Genomic DNA, 20,444 nt, shown 5'->3' with positions numbered 1-20,444 from the left:
CCTCTCCCTTTGCCCGTCCCTGGCTTGCTCTCTCTCTTTCTCTCTGTAAAAATAAATAAACATTAAAATTAAAAATATATATACTTAAATACTGAAAATTGGGAAGGAAAAACAAACGATTGTTTTAAAAAATTATGTATAACTCTAAAAAGGTTAAGTGTAAATGCTTTCACTTAGCAAACATATCTTTTTTTGTTGTTTAGAAAGCAGTCTACAGTATTTTGAAAGGAATTATCAAGTAAAAAATGATAGTTGAGGCAGTGAAATAGTTTTTTTTTTTTCCTTAGTGTGTGCACACATGTGAGCAGGGGAGAGGGGCAGGGGGGAGAGCGAGAGAACCCCAGGCAGGCTCTATGGTAAGTGCGGAGCCCAACACAGGGCTCGATCCCACGACCCTGGGATCATGACCTCAGCCGGTATCAAGAGTCAGATGCCTATATAGTATTTTTGACAGAAATTATTCTTGGGATTTTATTGATGTCAAAAAATGTAATCTCCATATTCTCTTAATTTTCCTGTTTTTAAAAAAAATCCATTGCCCAATTTTATAAGACTTGTGAATCTTTAAAGCATTTTAAGAATATTTACAATATTCTAATGAATGGCCTATAGTTTACTCCTTTCAAATAGCTACCCAGGAAGAGCAGTCATTCATACTAACTATAGAAAAAAAAAAAAATCACCATTCTGTTCATATTACAGTCTTAGTTCCTTTTGACAGGAAGAAATGTTGTAGCTGATAATTACAACAAATTAAATGGCATAAAGAACAAAAAAATGTATATCTTAATACACAGAAGCATTTTCAAAATGTCAGCTAGCATTTCTCTTGCCAAACTAAGAGGCTCTTTATGCTGTTTTTGGGAGGAGAGGGCACAACTGATTTATAACGCAGGCTCCCATGATGAGCAGAAACTTGGAGGGATGAGGTGGCGATGTGTGGGATCAAGTTGCAGTTGAAACCAGTAAAAGGTGAGACTTTGAGTGACTCTGGAAGGTTGATGATATTCTAAATGTAGAGACTCACAAGTTTTATTAAGCTCCTGACACATAGAAAAAGAATGCTATCTGTGTATTTCCTCAAAAATATCCTCTGACTCCCAAGGTGGGAACAAACTTAAAATACTGTTTGCTTGAAATTAATTTCCAGGGCTTATAGGTTCTAAACATTTTCTCAAGCTTGAATATGCTAAATTTTATTAGCAGTTAGTGGAACACTTCTTTAAACTGTTTTGAATTCGGATTAAAATATGGGACAAGTTAAATAACATTATAATTATAATGCTCTTGCCTGCTTGAGGATCAGCCTCTTAATAAAACTTTATCGTGTGAACGTACAGTGCCCTAAGGTGGTTTTACCTTGGTGTACCGACCTTTCTCTGACTCGCACTTGAGCTTTCCTTTTATGAGAACTAGTGAGCTTGACATCTGACAGATACTGTCAGACAGACATTCCTTTTACAAGTAGGTGAGCAGGCACAGGCTGAGTTGGCACATGGGCATAAAGGAAAGAGTGTGACATGGAATGTCGATACAGCAGCTCAGTCTTTCCTCACAGAGAGTGCACATGAATATGCTTTGCTTTCCTAGTAACTTAACTATGAGCAGGTGAAACATACCTGCAGAACTGTTTAACATCTGCAGGAATTCCCAGTACTGCCCAGGCTTTGCATTAATGCACATCTCAGGGTTTTGTGTTTTACTATTAAGGATAGTGGACTTTCCTCTGAATTGATAGACCATGTTGCTGTTCTTTCCTCATCTTATTGAGGAACAGTTTTACACAATGTGGCGGCTTCGTGGGTTAGCACAGTGCCGAAATGAGGTCTATCTAGGTATTGTCTGATGGTCCAGAGTGCTTGAAAGTACTGTCCATTAGCTCAGAGTAATGAAAGCCGCATTTAAATATACATAACGTATGCCATGGTCTGTCCCTTTACTTACCTCTCCATACACATCTTTCACTCTTCTCATTTTGTACCCGAACTCCGTTCATCTTTAACTCTTTAGAAGCTGACACATCACTAAATAGAGTTGGGGGGAGGGGAGGAGGAGGAGATGAGAGATGGGGATGGAGGGAGATGCATAAGCATCACAGAGTCACATATTAGGTCTCCTTCAAAGGGCACTTCTAGGAATCATCCTCTGAGTTAACCTCCTCTGCTGTCACTGCTACCAAACCTGGACTGCTTACTCCTGTTCTGGCTTCCCACTCATGCTGTACTTCTCTCTCTGTGTGACGTTTACTATACAGCTTTAATGTGTGCTGACCATGCCCTTCATTAGACTGTAAAGGGCCCGAGGAATCAGAAGCCATCAGTCTTACAAATGTATCTCTGGCCTCTGGCACACAGTGTGTCGTATAATAGGTTATTAGTCAATCTGTGTTATTTTTTAAATGATGATGTTTATAATTCTCTATCTTGTTTTCAAAGATTCCCCAAAGTGAGCACAAAAGGAACCATGCTGAGAAGCTAATCGCTCTTCCAATGCAGGAAGATTCCAAAAAGCCAAATGACCTCTCCCGCTCCACTTCAGATACCAAAATAGGAGAAAGTGATAGGCAGCCGAAGGAAAGCTTTTTTCAGTTTCTTGGTAACTTATTCAATATCTCAGGAAAATCATCTCTTGGTGATGCCAAGCAGTCTTCTTTCAAGGATGACCATGACAAAACTGAGAAAGATTTACAAAATCCCAGTGACCGTCCTGAGGAAGGGGTCAAAAGAGAAAGGGAGATTTTCGGTGGCTCCCTGGGAACCCAGGCACTTCCAGCAGAAGAACCGGAGTCCAACTCAGCAGAGCCCTCAGATTCCTTTTCTTTGGATACAACACAAGACAGTGAACAGGAAACCAGTGATTTACTAAAGTAAGTTTACAATTTACTTAGCCAGAAAGTTAAACTTACGGACCTAGCTCTTAAGCCTTACTTCTAACCCTGATTAATGAAGGGAATTGGAAAAAGTATTGTGTAATGTCTTTGCTACTAGGTAAAAAAAAAAAAAAAAAAAAAAAAATTGTATGATTTTGTGTACCATACATATAATCTAGGACCTTTCGTGCTATTTTAGGGGGCAGTACCAATACCTTTTAGGTGCCAGCTTTGTCAGTACGATATTTATTTCTAATTTAAGACTTCCTTGAATGAGAGTGTTTTCTGTTGTCTGAATTCTTCCTGTATTAGGACAGGCAATAAGACCAGTGTCTGCATTTTGGGAACAGAAATGGTGCTAAGGAGGGGTGCTTGGGTGGCCCAGTTGGTCAGGTCATGTCTCACAGTTCGTGAGTTCAAGGCCCGCATCAGTCTCTGTGCTGACAGCTCAAAGCCTGGAGCCTGCATCAGATTCTGTGTCTCCCTGTCTCTGTCCCTTCCTTGCTTATACCCTTAGCTTGGTGCTAAGGTTTGTATGCACATTCTATTCATATCTTTCCTTTGTGGAATGACAATAAAGGGGTTAAGAAAAGAAATTAAATGGACTCTACTTGTAAAACTAGCCTTGTGATGCTTTTCCACAGCTCTGAGAAACTGAAATCTTGTGTAGATATAAGGATTATTTCATCATCCCTTTTTTTCTGTCTTTGATTAACAGACAGGCGCCAACTTGTTTTTCTTTTGCTCAAATGAACTTGGAAGGAATATTTTTTACTTAGAAAATGTATATAACAATGTTTGGTCCATTAGTCATTTTGTGTAACTTAGTAGTATTCATTCATAACCAGTAAGTATCTGTTGCATTGATTTTTATTTAAAGATGTTTTTATTTATTTTGAGAGTGAGAGAGAGCATGAACTGGGGAGGGACAGAGAGAGAGGGAGGGAGAGAACCCCAGGCAGGCTTTACACTGTCAGTGGAGAGCCCGATCAATGTAGGGCTCAAACTAGGAACCATGAGATCATGACCTGAGCCAAAACAAGAGTCAGATGCTTAGCCAACCCAGGTGCCCCTGTTGTATTGATTTTAGCTTCTACTTGTGAATTATTTGTATCATTTTAAGAGGTCATCTATAATAATATAGTCAGAAATAGACGATAACTTAGAGCTGTTTAGTTCTTTATAATTTCAGTGTCTTCATATACGTACTTTGAATTAATTCCTCATAGGCAAGCTTCAAAGGTAGGCATAGACCCAACTTACAGTTGTGAGAACTGAGACCCTGATAGACTTGAGTTTGCCCATCAAGACTGATGTGGTAGGGCTTGCCCTACCAAATGTCAGTGTACTGATAAAGCCACATAATTTGAAACAGTGTCATACTAATGTAATACTTACTAAACATTTAAGTGAAACAGAATAGATCATCCAGAAGTAGACCCTTATATATATGTGATTTTAACCCTTGAATGTGATGGCATTTTTACATATTCTTTTTTTTTTTTTTAATTGTTTTCCATATTATAGAAAGGAACACTTGGGGAAATTGGTTAACAATTTGGAGGGAACAAAAAGCTAGATACTTATCTCATTGTTACAATAAAATAATTAAAATTCAGTAACAAATGATTTTAAAAAGTACAAAACTAAACTAGCTAAATATGACTTATTCTGTTTTGATGAGAAACCACTTTCTAAGCATGATAGCAATGGAAAGTATCAGGAAAGACCAGTAAACTGCATTACTTTAAAAAAATTTTTTTAATGTTTATTTATATTTGAGAGAGCGCACAAGCAGAGGAGGGGCAGAGAGGGAGACACAGAATCCAAAGCAGACTTCAGGCTCCGAGCTGTGAGCACAGAGCCTGATGTGAGCTCGAACCCATGAACCATGAGATCATGACCTGAGCTGAAGTCGGACGTTCAACCAACTGAGCCACCCAGGCACCCCAAGATTACTTTTTTTTAACGTTTATTTTGAGAGCAAGAAGAGCATGTGCACATCCCCCTGCCCCCCCCCCCCCCCCCACACACACAAACACACGAGTGGAGGAGGGGCTCTGAGAGAGAAGAAAAGCAAAAATCCCAAGCAGGCTCTGGGCTAGATCAAACTCATGAACTGAGAGGTCATGACCTGAGCTAAAATCAAGAGTCGGCCACTTAACTGACTGAGCCAGCCAGGTGCCCCTGGATTACTTTTAATTTTCAAACTCCCTATGTCAAACAAAATAAACAGTGATACATTATATTGGAAAGTGAGAAAATTCGATACAAAAAGATGTCAGAGAATGCTTTGACTGATAAGCATTTTATTCAAAAAAAATTTTTGTATATATTTATTTTTGAGAGAAACAGTGTAAGCAGGTCAGGGGCAGAGAGAGAGGGAGAGAGAATCTACAAAGGCTCCAGACTCTGAGCCATCAGCACAGAGCCCACTGATGCGGGGCTCAAACCCATGAACCTTGAGATCATGACCTGAGCCCGAGTTGGAAGCTTAACCAACTGAGCTACTCAGGCGCCCCAGAGCTGATCAGCATTTTAGACACTAACTCAATAGGGAAAAAAAAAGTGAAACAATATAAACAAAAATACAAACTGCTAATACATAAGTGGAAAAAGGTTTATTCTCACCAGCAATCAAGGAAATGCCAACTAAAATGGAATAACTTTTATAAAATTTTACTAAAATAATAAATGATATACTCTGTATTACTCAAAGTTGATAGAGCTGATGCTCCATATACAGTGATAGGAGTGGAGGCATATTTTAGAGCAATATGTATCAAGCTTAGAAAGCTTATAGGTTATTTCTAATTATATAAGGAGGTGTTCACTGAAATATTATTTACAGGAACATATCATTGGAAATAAATGTCCAACAGCAGAAAAATGGTTAAATTGGGGTACCTCGGTAATAAAGGATTGTCTAAAGGAGTTCTGTCTAAAATGTGGTGGTTGGATTAGCAGCATCAACATCACCTGGGAATCATTAGAAATGCAAATTTTTTGATTCAGACCCACTAAATCAGAATTTCTGGGAGTGGTGCCCAGCAGTCTTCTAACAACCTCTCCAGATGACTTTTTGTACCAAAGTAATTTAAAGTGGTAAGGATTTTGAGGCTATTATGTGGAAATTATGTGGAATGGAAAGTTTGTGTTTTTTCTTTTTTTCTTGTTAATCCCCCTCTTTGGTTTTGATTAGTCGAGTTCATTTCTTTGGTACTGGACAGTAGAAAATGGAAGAGGTTACCTTGCCTCTTATTTCTTGTTAGTAAAACCCTCCTTATTAATAGAATAATTGCTTACAGCCCGGGCACCTGGGTGGCTGAGTCAAGCATCCGACTCTTGATTTTAGTTCGGGTCATGATGTTATGGTTAGTGAGATCAAGCCCCATGTCAGGCTAGGCTCCATGCTGACTGTGCAGAGCCTGCTGGTGAGTCTCTCTCTCCCCCACCCCCCCGTCTCTCTCTCTCTCTCTCTGCCCCTCCCCTGCTCACATGTACGTGTATTCTCTCTCTCCCAAAAATAACCTTAAAAAAAATAAATAAATAATTGCTTAAGGCAGTTACCAGAACCACCCCTGCAAAGCTTTTGTCTTGACTGAGATACAAGCCTCCTCTGGCCCAGCTCCAGAAGTCCTACAAATTATCAGGTATAGAATTGCAGTTTAGTGACTTCCTACTGTCACATGTCAATTTAAGAATTGACATACCATTTTTGTTAATAGTTTATTTTGACAATATGATTAAGGACTACTTATAACTAATTTTAGATATTTAAATATTTTGCATATATATGGAAAAGATATTTACTAATAATTTTGAGACTGCATTATAAGTATTAAAGTTGTTTTAGTTTTGTGAAATGAATTTACTAAAAGCAAGGATATATTTAATTTTTTATTGCGATCATGAGAATATTCCAAATATAAAATATTATTTAAAATTAAGAGTTGCTGATGCATAATTAATAAACCTTGTATATAAGAATCTCTGAAGGTAAGAAAGAGAGTGTTATTGAAGCCCAAGTTAGAACAGCTGCCTGGGAAGCACACTCTTCACAGGGAAGAAAGTGCTCTGGGTGATAAACAGTTTTTACAGGGTTATATATGTTTTTACATCTTACGAAAGCTCAAAAGATTATAGACTAGCATATAAGCAGGAATCACAAGTTTTAAGGTCAAGAATGCAGGGAATAGGAGCATTGATCAATATTGCAAGGACAGATGGTTTTCTGTTAGGCAACTCATTTATAAAATCAGTATACAGTGTATGTTTGGTGAGCCATAAATCAGGCTTTTGGTTTAAACAAAGTTAGTGTACAGTCAGGCTGACTTAGAAATCTAGAATGGCTCTCCTTCTAGCTCAGGCCTTTGGAGAGTGTTTTCTCTCATTAGAGTCTACACTTCTGAAATCGGTAGGAGATTTGAGTGTCACACAAAATTTCAATTTTTTTATAACTTCAATTTTTTAATTAACTAAAGGCTTTGCATCATCTTTCTCATGTAAAAATGCCCCTACTTTTTTTTCTCTGTAGGTCTTTTATAATCAGAGAGTGTACTAAAAAGGGCTAATAGCTTAATTTACACAAGTTTATAAAATAATCTGTGCTGTATAATGCTGTCCATTACTATAATATCAAGCATACTTTTTAAGTCACTATTAATTACAGTTTTCAAAATTTAGTTAAGTTATTAACTATAATTTGAAGTGTGTTCAGAAAAAAATCCTGCTCAAAAGTTACAAATTATTTCATTTCGCTTAATTAAAAATAATAAACAGCTTTGTAATTGTTTTTATGTTGACTATGCCAATTTCATTTTTAATATCCGTAAAGCCTTTCATTAAACCTGTTTGGTGACAACTTTTAGATTGTTTTCCATACATTAACTTACGCCTTCATTGCAGTTTATTAGGAAACTACTTCACTGTTGGGTTGAAATCTTTAAAAAGTTTAAGTTTTATGATTTTTATGTTTTCAACAGATTCATATCCATCATGAAAAAATTTTCTGCCAAAGCTTTATTGTGATTTAAAAAAAAATTGCTGGATTCACAGCTTTTCTTTATACGGAAAAGTTAAAAGCCTTTCCTATTATGAGAGAAGATATTCTTGACTGTAATTTGAAAGGAAATCTATCTTAATGCTGAGAAGGTAGCTTAATCATATTTTTTTAAAGTGAGTTAGATACTTTGCTCTAAGGCTGTTATTTTTAGGCTATTATTTAGGATTTCCTTTGAAGAATGACAAATGTCTTTGGTTGACCTTTGAAATATCAGGAATATCAAATATATACAGAAAAGAATATAGCTGTGGTTGGTACCTGGAGGCTTAATAAATCTTTACATGATAGGTAGGTATATCTTGGGCTAAAATGCATAAAACCTTTTCACATTTCCAATATGTACATATGTCTACTTCTTTAAATATTTGAAATGTCTAGGTATGTTACTTTGTTCTTGCTCTCCTTTTTTTTTTTTTTTTTTGGTTTGGGCACAGTGTATTTTATTGGTGGTATATGACAAAGTTCAGGGGCCTGGGATGGAAACATCGACGCCAAGGTCATGACAGTCTCTGTAAGTTGGGGCTGAGCTGGGGCAAGGACTCCCTAGCAGCTGAGGGCTTCTCTCTTCCTCTTGTGCTCTTAATAGAGCTTGTGGTTCAGAGGGTTCTTACTCCTTGAATTGGAGGCCATGTGGACCATATGATCCACCATTGGTTTCTGTAGCTAAATTCATTGTTGTACCAGGAAATGAGCTTGATAAAGTAGTCATTGAGGTCAATGCCAATCCCAGCATCAAAGATGGAAGGGTGGGGATTACTGTTAAATTTGCAGGAGATAATCTTGCAGTATCTGCTTCACTGTCTTCTTGATATCCTTGTATTTGGCAGCTTTTTCCAGGTGTCAAGTCATATCCGTAACTGACCTATTAGGGATAAGGACACATAACGGCATTCTAGTGAGCTTTCCACTTGGCCTCAGGGATGGCCTTGCCCACCACCTTGACAGTGCCAATAGAAGCAGGGATGACGTTCTGGGCAGCCCCTTGGCCATCACACCACAGCTTCACAAAGGGGCTGTCAGTCTGCCAGCTGGCACTGATGGCATCAGCTGTGGTCACGAGTCCCTCCACTATGCCAAAGTTGCTATGGATGACCTGGGCCAGAGGGGCCAAGCAGCTGGTGGGGTAGAAGGCATTGCTGACCATCTTGAGGGATTTGTCCTGCTTCTGATGGTTCACCCTCCTCACAAACATGAGGGCATCAACAGAAGGGGCAGAGACAATGACCCTCTTGGCTTCATCCTTTGAGTGAACCCCAGCCTTCTCCTTGGTGGTAAAGACACTAGTAGACTCCACAACATGTTCAGCACTAGCATCACTCAGTTTGCTGTTGGCAGGATCTCACTCCTGGAAGGTGGAGATGGACTTTGCTGACAAATTTCCCATTCTCAGCCTTGACTGTACCATTGAGTTTGACATGGGTGGAGTCATACCAGAATATGTAGACCATGTAATTGAGGTCAACAAATTGGTGGCAACAGTATCAACTTTGCAAGACTTAAAAAGCAGCCCTTGTGATCAGACACCAGTACAGCCAAATCCATTTACTCCAACCTTCACCATCAAGTCTCAGGGATGCAGCTGGCACTGTTCAAGAAAATGTGGCTGTCTGTCAAATGGAGAGGAGCAGAGAGCCTGTCTTATTTGGTTCTTACTATTGTTAGGATCATATTAACTTTGGTTGTGTAGGATAAGCTGTAGATCCCATGGACAATTTATATAATATGTGTAATTAATACTCCATTTTCTCTGTGCAGCTTATAAAATTTTAATTTTCCATCTTCAGATTTTATTTTTAAAGTTACATGTTTTTGATATTTCCATTTTCTATTTTATTTACCAGGCAAAAACTTAACAATTAAAGGACAGTTTTATATTCTTATACTATTCAATTATGGAGACTCGACTGCAACCTGAGAAAGAATGCTGTAGAAAATAGACTACATTGGTGACATGACTAATCTTTTAAAAAGAGGGAGTGTTGCTCATCAGTACCCGACACAACTAATTATAGTACACGAAGCTAGGCTTGAAACTTTGATGTTCAGTGCTTTAAACATGATTATATAGTTGTTTAGTATAAGCAATGTATGTTTTAGTTTCAAGCATATAACATTTCCACCAGGTGCTACAGGAGATTATCTGGCTACAAATTTAAACTAGTTCATATAAATCAGTGTAATCATTTTAGTTGAAAGTACCCAGAAAATCCTAAAAAATGGAGAAAATGATTCTCCTCACCCCTGAAAGGACTCCAAAACTACCAAAAGGCATTATTACAGTGAGTTGACATTTAATGGATTTTTTGTATATGGTTTATAGAAGACCTTTTAGATCAAATGGTGCATTAGGATTGATGCAGGATAAAATGTCCTGAGGTCTTTTTAGGAGGGAGTTGGTAGGAAGAGAATGTCAGTTTACTTAAATTGAATTCTGATTTCTATATCATTTCATATTTCTTTGGAATCATGTACATTTGTGTATCCATATCTTCAGAATTATTTTATTGATCTTTTGAAGGAGAAAATATTGCAGCCTGTTGAGAGTAGATTTTAAATATAAAACATTAAAGCTTTGAAAGAAAAACTGACCACACATTTCTTGTCATTTATTCGGGCTTCTCAATCTTCACATGTTGCTCTGAAGGCTCTTGTGTTATTCTGATTAATTAATGTATTTTGATATCAGATTTCACCAATAACGTTACTTTACCTGTATTGTAAAGTACCATGTATTTTTCTCTTCTTGTATGTTTTCACAGGCAATTACCTTATTCGTTTTTTAGTTTGTTTCATTATAAGTCTTTGATCTAGCCTGACACTCATTCTGGAGCTAAAACTACTTTCATAAGGCAAAGCTTTTTCCCTAGTCATCTTGTTTAGCTGCTTTGTAATGGACAGTAAAAACATGCATGTAGCCAATACAAGTTTTCACAATGGTGGTGGATTGGATTTCAGGGACCAGCAATTATAGATATTGAAATACATTATTTCAGCTAAAATTCAAGAAATATGTGAGGGGCACAGTTCATAAAAATTTGACCTGTCCAAGAAGGTTTACCATCTGTTTTATAGCGTAAATGAGTCTAGTGTTCTTAATGTTACTGCTTTAAAGCAGGGGAGAAAAAGCATTATTTAGATATTGGAATACTGGTGGCTGGATTTCTTATTCATGTGGGTTCTACAATGTTTTGTTAATTATATGTTTAATCTGAAAAAAATAGAACATCAAATATTTCTGCCATACATTTTTAGTGTTAGGATACTAAAATGAGCCTAGAGTTCAGAATTTAAAACACTTTTATATAATCGATAATAGTGAAGGCAGTCTGGAATAAATCACACACTAAGCACTTACTATCATTGCTTTATTTTAGTCATTCATGCCCAAAAGTTGTAAATATGTACCATTTGCCAAATTTTGTGGGGGGCATTTAAAAATGTAAAAATGGTTAAGACACAGTGCCTTCCTTCAAATAGCCACAAGGCAAGTGGGGAAAATGCATTAAGTGCCTAGATCTTTATGATCTGATATGGCAAATGCTGCACTCAAGGTTCTTTGCACCCACAGATAAGAGGCTAACTGCCCATGTTAGCAGGAAAGGGGTGCTAGGATCTGTTTGTTCTGGAGATGACTTGTGAACTTAGTCTCAGAAGACATTGGAGTTTCTCTCTGGGGCTGGGATTTAAGGGAAGAGAATGGTATGTGTCCAGGGCTATTAAGCAGTATCAGATAGCATGAGAACTCCCAGCGAAAGATTCTTCAAAGGAAGTTGGGTGCTGAGAGTCTCTGGAACTTTATGCTGGGGCTGAGAAGTAGAGAACTTTTACTAGAAGTCTCTTTTGATTCCTACACTTACCCAAGCAGTTTTATGCTACAGAAATTGAATATTTGAAGAACTTAACACAAGAGCATTTTTAAGGCAATTCTGTCATTGAGTTAACAAACACATGCTGAGTGCTTGATGTGAGTTAGACATCTTACCAGTTGTTTTCCTTTAAAAGTTCTCCCCCTATGTGCTTGAAGTTGCCGTTCAAATTTACATCCAAGAGTAAAGGAAGAGAAGCTTACTGTGGTGCTCTAATATGGTGGACAAATCAGTGACGTATCCATGAGCTTGTGCCAGCATGAGGCACATAAGGCAGTGTGGTTCCTTCCAGTCAAACACTCTTTGAGATTGTAACTAAAACCCAAGCCTTGGACTTGTCAGCCCACTTTCTGTCTGGTAACTACTGTGAGAGAGATGTAGGTAATCAGGTAAGAGGGAATGGTTTTGGAGCACCTGGGTTTCTCAGTCCGTTAAGTGTCTGACTTCAGCTCAGGTCATGATCTCACGGTTCATGAGTTTGAGCTCTGTGCTGACAGCTCAGAGCCTGGAGCCCGCTTCCAATTCTGTGTCTCCTTCTCTCTGTGCTTTTCCACAGCTCACACTCTGTCTCTGTCTTCCAAAAATGAACAGAAATGTTGAAAAAAAAATCTTTAAAAAGGAATGGTTATAAGGAGCTCAAACATTCATGTGCCTTGATGTTCATGTGTTCCTTGTCAAATCTTCATTATTTTTAGTAAAGACAGGCTTACCTAAAACATTTTAGGATTTCCTTCTCCAGTTGAATACTTATTAGGAGTAGGAGTATTTGAAAGAAATACTTTATCATAACTTCTAGGATTACTGTTAAGTGTTACTAACTATATTTCATGATACTATTGGGCTCTTTCTTTTTACAGACAACTGGATAGTAAACCAGAGAGGCCTTCCATAACATATGCAACATATCGAGGCCCCAGACAAATTAGGAAATATTTGAAGCACCAGAATGCATTGGAAACTGTGAATCCCTTGGACAGAGAAAATGAAAGTTCTGACTCTAGTACAAGCATCCATATTGGCCCTGGAAGTGACATTGAGGCTAGGATGGTGTCATTGTTGTCATCAGCTAGTACAGACATATCTGTGAAAGGACATTTGCTCGAAGGCCTGTTAGAAGACTCTGATTGTAGCAAAATAAATGTTAACACAGAAAACCATCTGACAAACCATTTAGAATTGCCCAATACTGCTGCTTCTACGAATGTTTTAAATAAAAATGATCCTGGGGGACCTGTGAGAAGTAGGTCATCCCCTTCTTCTGTGACTAACTTCAGCTCCACTGCCAGTGAATCTGACTCACGACACCATTTAAGTTGTGCACCAGTTTCTCAGACTGACAGAAATTTGGTATGCTCAGCATTGTTTACAGGAAGTAACAGTAGCAGAGTTCCTTGCAGTGCAGATTTTCAGGGGATAACTACAGCGGAAACTACAATAAAGGAAGACAGCTCAGTGATGAATGATGGGACATGGGTGCAAAGAGAAGCACGTGTTGAGCATGAGAGCCCTGCTGTTTCTGACTGCTCTTCTAGTAAACCTGATGGGAGTGACACTACCAAACAGGGCAGTGCAGATTTGCTGAGTCCAAATAAGTCAATTATGCATGAAGATCTGCAGTTGCCAGAGAGTAAGTGTTCTGACAAGCAAGCTGTTGATAACTCAGCCAAGCAGGCTGCCAGTCATATCAGCACCACGGCTCTTCAGAGACATGCTGTGACAGACACAGAACCTGTAAATGAAGGAAATAGACTGTCTTCCCAAGACTCACAAAAAAATTTGGCTGCTACAAAAATCAGACAAGAAACAGAAAGCACCTTGGTTAGTGAACCCACAACTTCAAGTCACGTAAAAGCTCCAGAAGGTAGAATTGAGCCACTACCCAAAGATATTGACCAGTTGTTTGTAACGGAACACAAAAGGTCCAGTTTTAGGCCACATGGCAAAATGCCTCATGTGGTTAGAATAAATCAAAACAACCCTGCCTCCGGGGAACACATCAGCCAATCAGCAGTTGTAGCATGCTTAGAAAACAGAATATCCCCTAAGCTGAATTTTGAACCTAACAGAAATCACATTTCAGAATCTCATCTTGACTCTGAGAGTCTTCAACAAACCAAAGTATCACCTGATGTCAGAACATCTCTTATCCTTGACAGTACAAAGTCAGATTTCAGTATTTCATCTCCTACATTTGTTTCCAGGGTTGGTATGCTGAGCAAGTTAGATACTCCTGTTACAAAGGATGAGTGTTCTGTGCTCACTGAAACTGGGGATGTCAGCATTGTTGGTATTTCCAGTCCGCCTGGTAAATGTCAAGAAGAAAATGTGGCAAATCGTGTTGAGGCAGTAAACGGGAAGGGTACTCCTGCTTGTCTTCATCTGGAGCATGGATCTGCAACTCTTGAATCCAAGGAAGTTCTTCCGAAAGGTGAAAAATGCCAGGTTGGAGTTGACTCGAGATTGGAGTGTGAAAGCCTCTCTGAGGACAACAGTTCCATTTCACCTCAAGGCCCTGCTAAAGCAGAATTGATGTGTTCAAACGCTAGAGCAAGTAAGAGCACTACAGAGAAGTCTGGTTCTCTTTCCTTGAAAACCAAACCTGACATTGCGAAAATTTTATCAAAGGTGGAAGTTGATGGTCAGAACGTTGTTCCTGTTGAGTTGCATTCTGTAAGAGAAGAAACTGTAGCCATCTCCAAGATCACTGTTTCCCAAACAGAGCCTAGAGATATTTCTCAGGATAAGATTTCTTCTCCATTTGAAGTTACAGATGTGCCAGGAAAGCTTATTTTATCAGAATTAACTTCCCTAGAGTCTGAACAGGACAAAAGTTTTCAATCAATGGATCGTGAGGAGATTAAAGAGAATTGTCAGACTGAGGTATCTCTTCCTGCCTCCAAATATCAAGGTTTTCTGGAAACAGAGGCAAAAGCCTTAGTTTATCCTCCTGCTTTTCCCAAAGGTAATATATCTGAGATTTTACCTCCTGTTCATGACGAAAAAGCTACTAGGCAAATGACACAGAATTATGAGGCCAATACCTATGTGATTCATCAACCTTCACATATTTTTGGGACTAGAAAGATTTCTGGTTTCTCAGAAATGGCAAAATTCAACTCAACTAGTGCTTCCCCACAATTCCAAGAAGCTAACAGCACACAAGTAAATTCACCTTTTCTGGAATCTGATAAAAGTTTGGGGAAAAATGCTTTTGTATCTGAGAATTCACACTTTCACAATGTTCCTGTGCTGAAATCAGAAAAGAAAGCCTTATCTCACAGAAAAAAAGAGAATACTCATTCCCTAAGTGGCAGTATTGATAGTCTGTCTTCCTCTGGTAGCTCTGAAGAAGTTAGCATGGTTTTAAGTTCACATAGTCACCAAAATAATTCCAGTTCTGTAAAAGTTACCATAGATGCCACACATGAAGGTGCCTCTTTAACTAACCTGCTGCGCCCTAATAGCCCTTATTTGGAATTTGAAACATCTGTCCCAACAGGGGCGGAAGTGACCCCTTTTCAAGAACATTTTGGGACTCCTACTGGGAAGGTGTCTCTCGATTTCCCAACTGCTGCCCAATTTGACAATCCCATGGAAGCAGAGACTGGAGCAGTTGCTGGGGCTCCGACGTCAGTTAACAGCTCAAGCCAGCAGTGTTCTGAAGCCTCTGCTGAGCACACAGAAGCAAGGAGAAGAGTCCATGACCAACTTTTGGACCTCAAAAGTGGTTTAGTTAAAAAGGCTGATACATTGATTGGTGAAATTTTTGTTTCTGTCAGGGAAGAATTAAAATCCACACACATAGTTGATACCTGCCAAGAGCATATAGCCATAGATGGCATAATGAATTCAGGTACTCTGAAAGAAGATGTTCCTGAGAAAAACTCCTCAGAAGTGACACTGGCAGGGATCCAGCTAACAGAGCATTTGGAAGAGCAGGGCATGGAAAACAGGTCAGATGTCCCAGGGGAAGAAAAGGTCTGTGTTTCACTTACAGCTGGTGAGAAGAGTCTCCTTTTTGATTCTGATAGAATGAATTTATCTTGTTTGTTAGAAGATCAAGCTAGGGAATTAGTCAATGAGATTATTTATTCAGCCCAAGAAAATTTGGCAAATGATGCTTTTGAAGATACTGAGGATACCTGGGATTCTGAACTTCAGGCTAATACTTCACAAATTCTGAACAGTGGTAGTGTTAAGCCGCATGATACATTAAGGGATTTCTTGGTGTCTGAACAGGCAGTAAATCAAAGCACATGTGAAATTAATGAAAATAAAATATTAGATAGGTTCTTCTCTGTAAGTAACTTAGTTAAGGACGCAGAGTCAATTAAAGGAAGAGAAATTGTTCTCTACCAAGAATCCCCACTTTCTGGAAATAGAGCTGGACAGGCTGATAGGATAAATTTGTGGGAATCAGATGCTGTTTTACTAGCTGAAGATACACCCCATAAAGGGTTAGATGATAAGGTAAAAACACATTTATTTTTCAAAGAGGACTCTAAAGATAAAGTGGAAATAGCGTGTATGGATAATCACAAAACAGGGACAGAGGATACAAGAACTCTTGTATTAAATTTCAAATGGCCTCCATTTGCAAATGATGACATCCATGTACCCGGGACATCCAAGAACAGTTTTTCTGATAGTCTTGTGTGTATATCTGAAAAAGGCTTGCCAGGACAGAGTAATAAAAACACACTCTTTACAATGTCAGAAGTAGGGAAAGTACACAAGAAAGATATGGAAGTAAATATAAGAAAAATGGAGCTTAGATCTCCCATGTTAGAATTGGAAAAAACAAACAAAAAGGATGCTGAATTGAATATTATGAAATATGAGGCAGCCCCTCCTATGTTAGAAATGGGAAGAGCACATAAAAAGGATGCCAAATTAAATGTGATAAAAACTGAGCCAACAGCTGACATTTTTAAAGTGGGAGAAATACACCAAGTGGATGCTGAGAGGTATATTGAAAAAACTGAGGGATTACCTGCCATTTTAGGAATGAAAAAAGCTTATAAAATGAGGGATATCGAAGGAAATCTTGGCAAAACTGACATGATGCCTATTATTTCAGAAGTGAAAAATACCTACCAAAAAGATGCTGAGGTAATTACTGGAAAGACTGAAGTGATGCCTGCCACATTAGAAATGGAAAATATTTACCAAAAGGATGCTGAAGGGGATATTGCAAAGACCGAGGTGATACCTGTTGCATTAGAATTACAAAATATTTACCAAAAGCATGCTGAAGGTGATGTTGGCAAGACCGGGATGACCTCAGTTATGTCAGAAATGGAAAATGTCTACCAAAAAGACTTTGAGGGGGTTACCGAAAAGGCTGAAGTGATCCCTGCCACGTTAGAAATGGAAGATATTTACCCAGAGGATGGTGAAGAGGATATCACAGAGACTGAGGTAATACCTGTTACATTAGAAATGGAAAATATTTACCTAAGTGATGCTGATCTGGACAAAACTGAGGTTATGCCCATTACGTTAGAAGTGGTAAATGTCTACGAAAAAGATGCTGAGGGCATCACTGAAAAGACTGGAAGACCTTTGTTGGAAATATCTTACCAGAAGGATGCTGGAGAGGGTATTAGGAAAACTGAAATGGTACCTTTAGTGTTAGAAGTGAAAGAAGCACACGAGAAGGCAGTCCCTGCCTTCTTAGAAGTGGAAAGGGCATGTAAGACAGAGGATAAAGAGGCAGTTGGAATGAGTGTGTCTATGCCCTCTCCAAGAGAAATGGAAAGACTGTCTCCAGAAGATTCTGATGAGGCTATCAGGAAACACAAAGTATTATCTACAGTGGTAAATGTTAAGAAAACCTATGGAACAGGTCTGGAATTGCCTATTACACAAGCAGAGGCTGTGCCTCCCATATTTGAAGCCAAAAAAACATCCCAAAAGCCTGGTGCAGAGAGTGTTGGAGAAATAGAGAAAGGACCCCCTGAGAGAAAGGAAGGCTTGATAGCGTGTGACAACAGACTTGCCTCATATTTCAGGGGATATGAATCACCTACATTAAGCAAGGATTATGAAGGCTACCCAGCTTTAGCAGTGCCAGATTTTCGACCCAAGGATACCATGGGAAAGCTAGACAAAAGAACATCTGTTACTGCAGTAGATAACCAAATAAGAGATGATAATTATAGTGATGAAAAAGAAGAATCTAATTTAGCCTTCATTTCTCAGGATGAACAAGAAAATTCTTCCTTTACTATATTATATGACGAACCCCTTCAAGATGAGGACAGGTGTGCTACCCCAGAAGTAAGAACACACACTCTGCTGTTTCCTGATACATCTACTGACAGCATGCCTGTAGTCACATGCGAGAGGTCTGAGAGCAGAACTGACCTCGTCCATCATTTTGAAAAGGACACTAAATTAGGGGAGACATTTGATAGTGATAGTTCAGAATCATTCTTATCAGTGGAGGCCAAAAGGTACAAAATTTATCCCTTAGCTTTGTCTCCCATTTATGAGGATGACAGCTCTCAGGAGGACATTCTGTCCAGCGAGGTCTCACCTGGTCACCATGGCTCCACAAAATCAAGAGAGAATGCAAACCAGCCCTCTTCTGTTTTATCCCTTCTCCAGTCAGTATCAGAGCGTTTAAAGATGAATTTTGATGAAGACAGACAGGGGATAGAGGCAGAGGAGGAGGAGGAGGAGGAGGAGAAGGAGGGGGAGGAACCATTACATAAAGGAAGCCTGAGACCTAGGAGGAAGGAAACCATTACTTTGAAGCTGCCAGACCCTTCCATCACGTTTTATCCTGATGATGACCAGGAACGGACTGGAATCTCTAAGAATTCATACGTAATGTCAAATGAACCTACTACCTCTAATCCACAAGTTGGTCTGTGGCCAGAAAAGGCTTCATTTCTACAAAAATCTGACCTTACTTCTAAACTACATTCTTCTTTAAAGAGTGCTTATCATCAGTATTTGCATACTTCCAAAACCCACTCCTCAGACAAAGGAGCCAGATTTGGTGGACTTTTTCAGGAACCAGTGTCAAAATATTTCCGTGCTCAGGACATCTCAGGCAGATTAAGCCCATTCACAGAGGTAAGTTATTTTGATTATTAACAAATGAAATAGTGCTTTGGGTCATGAAATGACCTAAAAACTTATGAAGAAAATCAGTGATTTGAGGTTGTGTAAAGATGGTTTTAAAAATATATCAGAAGTTACTTTATTCTTCATTTGAAGTGTATCATAATCCCTGTATTTTAGCCAGACTGTTAAATTGAGAAAACAAAATTGCTTAGGCAGAATTTAAAAGGCATAAGAGAAGCAAGTTATTTCCCCTTCTTTGCTAATATTTAGTTTTCAAGTGAAATTAAGTGACAGCATTCTGAATTTCTCAAGGTACTATATATGGGGAACTTGTTACATTCCATTGAGCTTATGTGTCTCCATAAAATATTTCATAATATTCTAAAATATTTTAAGTAATCACTTGGCAGTATCCTGTCAGTAGTTGCTCATATTGTTCATACAAAGCAGGGCCACGAACGGCCTAATTGAAAGAAAAAAAGCTGAAAACATTATAGCTGGCAATGGTCTTGAAATTCAGTTTTATGGGTTTTTTTGCCTTAGAAATATTTAAACATTTAATGTAGAATATTCACTTAACATGGGACTTCCTTTCTGGCATTCCCAAGATCATGGAACTTTCTCTACGATTCCCAAGACCCATGTCTTCACCGTGAATAGCCACAGTAGCAAATCGTTATACTAGGATACCAACCAGTAGCTTGCAAGGCAAAGTCTTTTTAAAAGAAAGGATAAGATTTGAAGAAATGTTTCTTTAATGATTCCCCATCACCTACCAAGTCAAGTGAAACATCTTCACTATATTACAGCACACCCAAGTCCTGTTTGTCCAACCTTGTCTCCACGTGCTCTGGTTATACACCCAGTGTTTCCTACCACCTTGCCTCGGAAAGTATGTTCTCCGTGGAATTCTTTTCTCAACTCCCTGGCCCCAACCTGCCACATTTTTTCCCTTATTAAAATCCTGTGTTTTCAAGGTCTTCTCCATATCACTTCCTCCAACAAGCCTTTTGGGGGCCTCCCCGTGCCATCACCTCATCTCTATGCTGGTGTCATTCCCCTTGATGCCCATAAGTTGGCGTTTTCTTTGTATTTTACCCATGAGTTTAACCTAGTCCTTCACAGAACAGTCACATCAGTGTGATCATCTGCTCCTTCCTTCCAGGTATAAGCTCCTTGAGGGCACAAACAACACATTACTTACCCTTATATTTGCCCTTGTAGCTCTTGTAGTACCTAGAGGTGCACTTTGCATATAATGGTCCCTAAATAAATATGAATTGGATTTGTGACTGCTAAGAAAGTGAGTTATAGATCTTTCTGTTGATGCTTCTTAAGGCTTACTTCTTCCACATTTACTCTTGCAGAATGTTGACAAACAAATTCTGAAGTGTAACCCGAGACCTGGGAAGGTAAGCATAAGTTTCTTATTAACTAAGATAAAATATGAAAAGTAAAGTTAAGTTAGGGATGCCTGGCTGGCTCAGTCGGTTGGACATGCGACTCTTGATCTCAGGGTCATGAGTTCAAGCCTCACATTGGGCACAGAGCTTACTTTAAAAACAAA

The 20,444-nt window shown here is 38.7% G+C and overlaps 1 protein-coding gene across 3 annotated transcripts in view; it reads left to right on the top strand.

Annotated features, from left to right (window-relative positions):
• Nucleotides 1-20,444, top strand: part of CRYBG3 (crystallin beta-gamma domain containing 3) — a 127,683-nt gene that overhangs the window by 32,552 nt on the left and 74,687 nt on the right. For 2 of the 3 annotated variants that reach the window (XM_047876287.1, XM_047876288.1), the window contains exons 3-5: nt 2,436-2,866; nt 12,658-18,886; nt 20,245-20,289. In XM_047876287.1, coding sequence (XP_047732243.1) covers nt 2,436-2,866; nt 12,658-18,886; nt 20,245-20,289 — 6,705 coding nt within the window. The remainder of the gene's footprint in view (nt 1-2,435; nt 2,867-12,657; nt 18,887-20,244; nt 20,290-20,444) is intronic. The other variant, XM_047876289.1, reaches the window with a different exon arrangement.

This window comes from Prionailurus viverrinus, chromosome C2, assembly GCF_022837055.1.
Source record: "Prionailurus viverrinus isolate Anna chromosome C2, UM_Priviv_1.0, whole genome shotgun sequence".
Taxonomy (NCBI): domain Eukaryota; kingdom Metazoa; phylum Chordata; class Mammalia; order Carnivora; family Felidae; genus Prionailurus; species Prionailurus viverrinus.
The sequence above is the reverse complement of the archived record's forward strand: the minus strand, read 5'-3'. Positions and strand labels throughout refer to the sequence as shown.